This window comes from Aotus nancymaae, unplaced genomic scaffold, assembly GCF_030222135.1.
Source record: "Aotus nancymaae isolate 86718 unplaced genomic scaffold, 86718_ANA_hifiasm-v0.15.2.pri h1tg000028l, whole genome shotgun sequence".
Taxonomy (NCBI): Eukaryota; Metazoa; Chordata; class Mammalia; order Primates; family Aotidae; genus Aotus; species Aotus nancymaae.
The window spans coordinates 7371978-7382183 of NW_026988441.1; the positions used below are offsets into that span (position 1 = coordinate 7371978).

General features: G+C 48.0%; 1 protein-coding gene across 9 annotated transcripts in view; it reads right to left on the reverse strand.

Moving 5' to 3' along the window:
• CRX (cone-rod homeobox) overlaps nt 1–10206 on the reverse strand; it is a 21341-nt gene continuing 11135 nt past the window's right edge. For all 9 annotated transcript variants that reach the window (XM_012446765.3, XM_012446766.3, XM_012446768.3 and 6 more), the window contains 3 exons: nt 5182–5315; nt 3536–3687; nt 1–1644 (listed from right to left, as the gene is read on the reverse strand). In XM_012446765.3, coding sequence (XP_012302188.2) covers nt 997–1644; nt 3536–3687; nt 5182–5315 — 934 coding nt within the window. In that variant the 3' untranslated portion in view covers nt 1–996. The remainder of the gene's footprint in view (nt 1645–3535; nt 3688–5181; nt 5316–10206) is intronic.

A 10206-nucleotide genomic window follows, 5' to 3' on the forward strand; every position in this document is an offset into this window, starting at 1 on the left:
CATGATAAAATGTCTTTAAAAAGAAACTAAGAAGTACATATATGTGCATCTACATATATGAATACAGCTCTTTCTCTCTCACACAGCCCCCTACACCTACCATGTAAGCCTGATATTTGTGAAGTCTGTCAAATTTCCAGATAATTTCTTTTTAACGTAACTGCATCATTGGCCTAAGGTTTCCCGATGGGGCTTCTTAAAGTCTGTCTTTGGAATTTCTAGAAGGGTCCCTAACCATATGCTAAAGAAATGTCCATGTGTAGGGCCTGGCGCGGCGGCTCACGCCTGTAATTCCAGCACTCTGGCAGGCCGAGGTGGGTGGATCACTTGAGGTCAGGAGTTCGAGACCAGCCTGGCCAATACGCTGAAAACCCGTTTCTACTAAAAATACAAAAATTAGCCCAGTGTGGTGGGGCACACCTGTAATCCTAGCTACCCAGGAGGCTGAGGCAGGAGGATCACTTGAACCCAAGACGTGGAGGTTGCAGTGAGCCGAGATCGCACCACTACACTCCAGCCCGAGTGACAGCGAGACTCCATCTCAAAAAAAAAAAAAGAAAAAAAAAGTCCATGTGGAAAGTTAAGGAGTCGAGCCCCCCTACCTGCTTGTTCAAGGGCACAGTGATTCTGACCTACACATGACCCCAAATCAACTTTTGGCATGATTTCTTCTTGGAGCAAGTTCTCAGCAACAGTTTCTGAAGCCTGGAGCTCGTGGCATACTTCAGCGGTCACAATCGCACATGTTGGGGTCGAGAGAATCACTAGGACCTGTGAGCTGTCCCAGGAGAGGGAGAAGCCTCTCCCTGTGGAGGAAAGGGGTGGGCTCTGTGGAGCTAAGCTGGACCCAGAGCCGCAGAGGCCATGGTCTTGGGAAGGACCACTGGTTCCGGCTGCTTTCTCAGGAGTGCCATCCCGGGATCTAAGCTGCAGGGAAGCAGGTTCAGATGAGAGAGGGTCCCGAGGCCCGACGGAGAGAGATGGAGACTGCGTTCTCTACAAGATCTGAAACTTCCAGGCACTCTGATCCTTGTAGTCCAGAGGGTCCATGGGATTGTAGGTGAATTTCCAGGTACCCGTGGGGTCCTTGAATTCCAAGCTATCCACGGGGCTGTAGGCGCCATAGCTCTGGCCTGATAGGGAGGTGGGGGACTGGGCCAGGGAGGGCCCCACGGAGGGGCCAGAGAGGGGGCTAAGAGCCGGGCCCCCCAGCTGGGGCACCATGGGAGAAAGGTAGGGGTCTAGGCCGCTGAAATAGGAGCTCGGAGACCCATAGGCGGAGGGGGAAGAGCAGAAAGCGGAGGCCGGGGCATAGGTCATGGCATAGGGGGCCGAGGTCAGAGATGGCGCGGAGGCCACCAGCCCAGCCCGCTGCGCCTCAGGCAAAGGGGACTCTGAGGCCGGGCTCCAGATGGACACAGTGGCCACGGCTGTGCTGGGGGAGGCTGAGGGGCCGGGCAGAGGGGGGCTGTAAGAATCTGAGATGCCCAGGGGGTCTGGACACACATCCGTGGAGGGTCTTGGGGACGTGCCCGCCTTCCTCTTGGCAGGCCGCGCCTTGGCCTGACCCCCTGGGGGCTGCTGCTGCTGTTTCTGCTGCTGCCGCTGCTGCCTGCATTTAGCCCTGCGGTTCTTGAACCAAACCTGGGGAGCGAGAGGGGAGATGGGGTGGGTAAGTGGGGAAGAGGCCCAGGAGAGCCGCAGGGTTCCCAGGGATGAGGATGCTTATTGGTGAGAGGTGCCAGGGTCACATCTCTCTACTTTGTATCCAGCTGTGGGGCATCTATTCATCCATCTATCCATCCACTCACACATGCATGTGCCCGTGAACACATACATACATCACACCTACATCCATCCATTCATACACGCATGTGCCCGTGAACACATACATACATCACACCTACATCCATCCATTCAGACACGCATGTGTACATGAACACACACATACATCACACCTACATCCATCCATCCATCACAAACATACACACATACATTATACATGCACCATACACACATGCACCATACATATATTTACCCATCTGATCATACATACATCGTACATATATTCATCCGTCTGATCACACAAACATACAAATATACAATTATAGATACATACATCATACACATATACATCATAGATGGCTGCACTTTAATCATACATACAACACACAAATTTCATTTATCAATCCAATTATACATACATTTGTGTGTGCACATGCGTACATCATACATACATCATACAAAATACATGCATACAATTATACATACATACACCATACACATTCATTATGCATCCACTCATCTGAGCGTACGTGCATACCTCACACGTGTATGTCATACACACATTCAGTCCATCTGATCACACATACATCAAACAGACGCTTACCCATCTGATGATACACACAAGTGTACACACATACATCATAGATTCGTTCATCCATCTTATATAATTACACGTACATACATCATACACACATACATCATACATGCATTAATGATCTAATTATACATACATACATCATATGCACATTCATCAGTCATCTGATCATACAAGCATACAAATATACAATTATACACACATCATTCACATTAATCCATCCGATCATACATAGATACACTCCTACACACATTTTATTTGTCTGTCCAATCATATATACATGCATACACTCATATATAAATACACCCATCCATCCAATCATGCATGCACACATACAACTGTACATGTGTACATACATCATGTATACCTACATCATGCATGCATACATTCAACCATCTATCATACCTATGTGCGTTTATGCAAACACACATATATACATGTATCCATCCAGTCATACACACAGACGCTCATGTATGCACACACATACACTCATCCATGCTTCCAATCATACATACACGCACACATGTACAGTCACACATACAGACATTCATCTATGCATCCACCCACCCATCCATCCATCAGTCAGTTCATAAACGTGCATTAACCATCTTCTACTGCTCTGAGGGTCCATCTGTGGAACTGACATTCCACTTGGGAAAGACGGAGTCTAAATAAACAGTAAATACGTAAATCAGATGGCATCTTGAGGGTGATAAATACTGTGGAAGAAACAATTGAGCGGGGTAAGGGGCAGCAGTGGCGTCAGGGTCGTGGGGAAACCCTGCAGGGTGAAATGCTGTGGTCAGTGTGGGTCTCATTGATGGATAAGCAAAGACTTAAACAAGGCGATGGGGCCTGCCATACGGTTATCTGGAAAGTGAGCATTCCAGAGAGAGGACACTGAGGGCAAAGGCCCCAGGCAGGGGGGTGCCCGGCAGGCAGGTCAGAGGCCAGCGTGGCTGGAGAGGATCGGAGGGCGATGAGAGCAGTAAGAGGCGGGGAATCAGTGGGATGGTGGGGGAGGAATTATTGTCCCCTTTATAACTGTGGTTGTCACCCTGTGATCTCTCCCTCCTCCCATCACTCTGGGTCCAGGGAGGGCCCATGGAAGGTCACAGGAAGGGTCGGGAGGGGTCCGGGGACCCACCACCGCACCTGAACCCTGGACTCGGGCAGATTGATCTTCAGAGCCACCTCCTCGCGGGCATAGACGTCCGGGTACTGGGTCTTGGCAAACAGTGCCTCCAGCTCCTCCAGTTGGCTCCGGGTGAAGGTGGTCCGCTCCCGCCGCTGCTTCCTGGGGGCGCCTGGGGTGGGATGGGAAACAGGACCCTCAGGTCATCCACATCTGCTGGTGTGAGGAAGCCCTGAGGCTGGTGGGATGCCAAGAATTCCATCGTGGGTGCCATCTGCTGAACTAGGGATGGAATACATGTTCCCTGCCCTTCTACGCCTCACCCTGTCCTGGCATCCTGTGGCTCATGCCTGACCCCAGGGGAACTGGCTTTAGCCCTACAAGGTGGTATGAGTCATTTTCCCTCTTCTAAACTCTCTTATGCACGGTCTAAGACATACCCAGTTGAAGCACGACATCAACCATTTCTAGCCTATAACAGTAGCAAGTCCACACCGCTCAACTTAGTGGGGGGAAAAAAAAAACAGCTAAAGAATAATGCTACAAATAACTGAGTGCTCACTCCACTCAGAAATAAGGATCTATAAAAATTAGCCAGTGTGGTGGCAGGCGCCTGTAATCCCATCTACTTAGGAGGCTGAGGCAGGAGAATCACTTGAACCCAGGAGTCGGAGGTTGCAGTGAGCCGAGATGGCACCATTGCACTCCAGCCTGGGCAACAGGAGTGAAACTCTGTCAAAAAGAAAGAGAGAGAGAAAGGAGAGAGAGAGAGAAGAGAGAGAGGAAAGAAAGAGAGAGAGAGGGAGGGAGGGAGGGAGGGAGGGAAGGAGGGAAGGAAGGAGAAAGAAAGAAAGCTTTGCAGGCCAGGTGCAGTGGCTCACGCCTGTAATCCCAGCACTGTGGGTGGCTGAGGCAGTTGGATTACTGAGACCAGCCTGGGCAACACAGGGAGACCCCATCTCCACAAAAAAATAATAATAATTTTTTCTATGCTTTTTTATTAATCCAGATCCTGTGCAATCTACAAAAAATTTAAAAAGTTAGCCAGGCATGGTGGCCTGTACCTATAGTCCCAGCTACTCGGGAGGCTGAGGCAAGAGGATAGCTTGAGCCCAGGAGTTCAAGGCTGCAGTGAGCCGTGATTGCACCATTGTACTTCAGAGTGAGCAACAGAGCGAGACCCTGTCTCAAAAATAAAATTTATATTAAAAAAAAAAAAGGCTTTGCTGCCTAGTCCCAATGTTTCACACCTGCAGTCCCAGCTACCCCGGAGGCTGAGGTGGGCAAATCCCTTGAGCCCAGGAGTTCAAGGCTGCGGTGAGCTATGATCACACCACTGCACTCCAGCCTGGACGACAGAGTGAGACCCTGTCTCTGAAACATAAGTGAATAATAAAGTGTTGCTAACAGATGAAAATTCCTCGATTTCCCTTCCAGATTGCATCCCCTCCTCCCCACCCCACAAGGAACCTCTATCCTAAATTTCTAGGGCTGTCCATGCTTTCCTACATCCCCAAGTGACATGCATTTCAGATGAACCCAGAGAGCTGGTGTATGGCCCCGAGGTCGCCCCTGTGACTGTCTTATTCCTGCGGGCAAAGGGACCCCAGAGGTCATCCAAGAGATGGGGCCAGCCTGGGGCGCCAGGAGAAACGAATGTACTCACTTGGGTAGGGCACAGCCTGGTGCATCAGATCCACACTGGGGCCACTGAGGGCCAAGGTGTTGACGGAATAGTGGGGCCCCGGGTTCATATACGCCATCATGATCTTCGGGGACACTGAGGCCCAAGTCAGGGGCCTGCAAGAGAAGCAGGGGGATGCTCGCTCACTTACCAGTTACTCACGTGTGGTGACATGTGGTGTGGGAAGCAGAGAAGCTCCTTTTTCAAGTTTCCTTTCTTGTTAAAGAATAAGTGTGCTAATAACTCTTTGTTAAGCCCTATCCTATGTAGCTGTTAGACTTGCCATGCTTACAGGCACGTAGTACATTCTATGTCCTTGTACTTTAACCAGGATATCTGTGCTGGACATGCTCACAGGCATGTCCCAGCTCTCCATTGCTTTTACCTGTTTAGAAAAGTTTTAAGTTATTAGCCAATCGGGTTTTAGTTTAAATTGTGAGGTCTGGCTCCAGCCAACGGAGATCAGACACAGCAGTGATGACGACCCCAAATGCATAAGGGATCAATTTGTGTGTTTTCCTTTGTTCTTTGTACTCTCGTGGCGAGGTGGCTAGCAAGGGTCCCCTTCCTGCAGTCCAGGAAGTAAAAATTGCGTTGCCGAAAGATCCACTGTCTCAGTGCTGATTTTTCTTTGCGGCACTGAGCATCTATTTCCAACATGCAGGCCGAGATTCAAATCCTGCCTCCGTCTCTTCTAAGGTACGTGGCCTTGGCCATTTATCCCACCTCTCTACGCCTCTGTGTCCGCACGTGTAAAACAGCCTCTGCTTAAGGTTCTCAGAGCTTCCTTGAGACCCTGCAAAGCACAGAGCTGAAGCCGTCATGCACCTCATAAGTGCAAGCTCTTTTTCCTACTCTATCCTCTATAAAATCTGGTCCTGGCCAGGCACAGAGGCCCACACCTGTAGTCCCAGCACTTTGAGGGGTCGAGGAGGGAGGATCACTTGAGCCCAGGAGTTAGAGACCAGCCTGCACAATATAGCAAGACCTTGTCTCATAAAAAAAAGTGTTTTTTAAAAAATTAACTGAGTGTGGTGTTGCATGCCTATAACCCTAGCTACCCAGGAGGCTGAGATGGGAGAATCACTTGAGCCCAGGAGTTTGAGGCAGCAGTGAGCTGTGTTCAGGCCACTGCACTCCTACCTGGATGACACGGCAAGACTCTAAAACAAAACAAAACAAATCTGATCCCGTAACACTTCCTCATCCAAGATCCCTTCTTTCTGTGACCACGGGCAAACACGCTCAGCCTCACTTATAACCAAGGAGTGAGGGTTGACCAGCAGTCCCTGTTTGCCCAGAAGGGAGGAGAGGTGGATGTTTCTTGGAACATAGGACTTTCAGTGCTGAAACCAGAATGGTCCCAGACAAATTGGATGGGTTGGTCACCCTGAGGGAGAGTGGAATTAAAACGACAGGGCCAGGTAAGGTGGCTCACGCCTGTAATCCCAGCACTTTGGGAGGCCAAGATGGGCAGATCTCCTGAGGTCAGAAGTTCAAGACCAACCTGGCCAACATGATGAAACCCCGTCTCTACCAAATATACAAAAATTAGCCGGGCGTAGTGGTGAATGCCTGTAATCCAGCTACTCAGGAGGCTGGAAAAAAAAAAAAACAGAAAAGAAAAAGAAAATAGCATTTACGTTCAGGTGGTAACATAGTAAGACTCCTCCATCTCTACAAAAACTTAAAAAAAAAAAAAAAAACTAAGGCGGGGCACAGTGGCTCATGCCTATAATCCCAGCACTTTGGGAGGCCAAGGCAAGCAGATTACCTGAGGTCAGAAGTTCGAGACCAGCCTGTACAACATGGTGAAACTCTGTCTCTAGTAAAAATACAAACAATTAGCCAGGCATGGTTGTGCATGCCTGTAATCCCAGCGACTCAGGAGATTGAGGCAGGAGAATCGTTTGAACCCAAGAGGTGGAGGTTGCAATGAGCCAAGGTCATGCCGTTGCCCTCCAGCCTGAGTGACAAGATCAGTTTTGAAACTCCATCTCAAAAATAAAATAAAATAAATGCAGCATATTTGTAATGGTCAAATGTAGAACTAGACTGTATGTTCACCAAAGGGTTTATATTAACTAAATTATATACATTATGCAAATCGTTTTAAGTAAAATACGGCATTTCCATGCAAAGGAATTCTATAAAGTCATTTGAAAGTACAAGGCTGCTCTCTATGAACTGATTTTAAAAGATTTCTGGTACATAGCTTTAAAAAATTGTTCTGGGGGCCGGGCGCAGTGGCTCATGCCTGTAACCCCAGCACTTTGGGAGGCCAAGGCGGTCAGATCACCTGAGGTCAGGAGTTCAAGACCAGCCTGGCCAACATAGAGAAACCCCATCCCTTTTTTGTTTGTTTGTTTGTTTTTCATTTCAGAGCTACTGGAAATCAAGAGAAACCCCATCTCTGGGAAAAAAAAAAAAAAAAAAAAAAAGAATTAAAAAGAAAAAAAGGTTAAAAAAAAAAAACTTAAAAAAAATTTGTTCTAGGCTTGGCAATAAGACAAAAGGCTGACAGCATGCCCTTTCCAAGTCATTTGGAGTCCTGCCTAACATCTAACAGACCCACCCAAAGTGTACTTCATATTCTAAGGCAGCAGTTTTGTGTTTTATTTCTCAGTTGTGGCATACACCTTTGCAAATAAGGGCAGCCGTTTTCAACCTTTTTGGTACCAGGCACTGGTTTGACAAAAGACAATTTTTCCATGGATGGGAGTGGGCCGTGCATTAGATTCTCACAAGGAGCATGTAACCTAGATCGCTCACATGCACAATTCACACTAGAGTTCACGCTCCTATGACAATCTAATGTCGCCACTGATCTGACAGGAGCTGGGGGTCACCAGCTGTGCAACCCAGTTCCTAACAGACCACAAACCGGGGGTAGGGGATCCTATTCTAAGGGACTGTACCTGTGTTTGATTTACTTTTTTTTTTTTTGAGACAGAGTCTCACTCTGTAACCCAGGCTGGAGTGCAATAGTGCCATCTCAGCTCACTGCTACCTCCACCTCCCAGGTTCAAGTGATTCTCCTGCCTCAGACTCCTGAGTAGCTGGAATTACAGGTACCCGCCACCACACCCAGCTAATTTTTGTATTTTTAGTAGAGATGGGGTTTCACCATGTTGGCCAGGCTGGTCTTGAACTCCTGACCTTGTGATCTGCCCACCTTACCCCCTCACAAAGTACTAGGATTACAGGTGTGAGCCACCGTGCCTGGCTTACTATTCATTATTGATTAGAGTCTAGACTTCGACAAGGTAAATGGTAACTTCAGGGACTGGTGCGGTGATTCAAGTCTGTAATCCCACCACTTTGGGAGGCCAAGACGGGTGGATCACAACATATGGAGTTCAAGCTCAGCCTGACCAAGATGCTGAAACCCCATCTCTACAAAAAATACAAAAATTAGCTGGGTGTGGTGGCAGGTGCCTGTAATCCCAGCTACTTGGGAAGCTGAGGCAGGAGAATTGCTTGAACTCGGGAATCAGATGTTGCAGTGAGCCGAGATCACAGAGTGAGACACTGTCTCAAAAAAAAAAAGGTAACTTCAGGAAGTTTGGTTCCAAATGATTTCTCTCTGGTAGAAAAGATAACCTCAAAGGTTAGTTATATTTCCCAGTAGGTCTTTAACCAGTTTTGTATCTAACCTGGTAAACTTTCTCCAACACATTTTTCCTGAGTAAACATATTAACCTCTGTTCCTCAAATTATCCCTTTTTTTTTTTTTTTTTTTTTTGATGGAGTCTCCCTCTGTCACCCAGGCTGCAGTGCAGTGGCACAATCTCAGCTCACTGCAACCTCCGCCTCCCAGGTTCAAGCAATTCTCTTGCCTCAGCCTCCCGAGTAGTTGGGACTACAGGCACCTGCCACTACACCTGGCCATTTTTTTTTATTTTTTTTATTTTTAGTAGAGACAGGGATTTACCATGTTGACCAGGCTGGTCTCGAACTCCTGGCCTCAAGTGATCCACCTGCCTTGGACTCCCAAATTGCTGGGATTACAGGCTTGAGCCACTGCACCTGACCCAAATTCTCCTTTGACATAGCTGGATCCTTAAATAAACCTCTGACCTGTGCTTATTATATATGTGTCCGAGAATCAGATTTGTTTTTGGGGTTTTTTTAAAAGACAAGGTCTTCCTCTGTCATCCAGGCTGGAGTACAATAGCAGCCTCCAACTCCTGGGCTCAAGTCATCTTCCCACCTCAGCCTCACAAAGTGCTAGGACTACAGACATGAGCCACCACACCTGGCCAAATGGGTGTTTTTTTTTTTCTTTTTTAAAGACGGGGTTTCACCATGTTGGTCAGGCTGGTCTTGAACTCCCGACCTCAGGTGATCCCCCGCCCTTGCCGCCTTGGCCTCCAAAGTGCTTGGATTACAGGCGTGAGCCACCATGTCTGGCCCAAATGGGTTTTTAAAAAATTTAATTGCACTTTGGCCGGGCACAGTGGCTCATGCCTGTAATGCCAGCACTTTGGGAGGCCGAGGTGGGCAGATCACGAGGTCAAGAGTTCGAGACCAGCCTGGCCAACATAGTGAAACCCCATCTCTACTAAAAATACAAAAATTAGCCGGGCATGGTGGTGCGCACTTGTAGTCCCAGCTACTCGGGAGGCTGAGGCAGAGAATTGCTTGAACCTGGGAGGCGGAGGTTGCGATGAGCCAAGATCACACCCCTGCACTCCAGCCTGGGCGGCAGAGTGAGACTGCATCTTAAAAATAATACTAATAAATAAATAAAATTAGGCATTGCTTTTACTCATGTGTAGAATACACGGTTGTATATGCATAGGAAATTCACAGGAAGGAAGGAAGCTACTGGTCCCAGTGACTGCCTCTGGGAAGGAGTGCTAAAACCATATCTTGTTTCTATAGCTGTTTAGATTACTTTGTGTGTGTGTGTGTGTGTGTGTGTGATCTTGTCAAAAGCAAAACCAACAATGAAATCTTCAAAAAGCAAACAGAACATGAAAACCCTCTGAGGATTCCTCATTG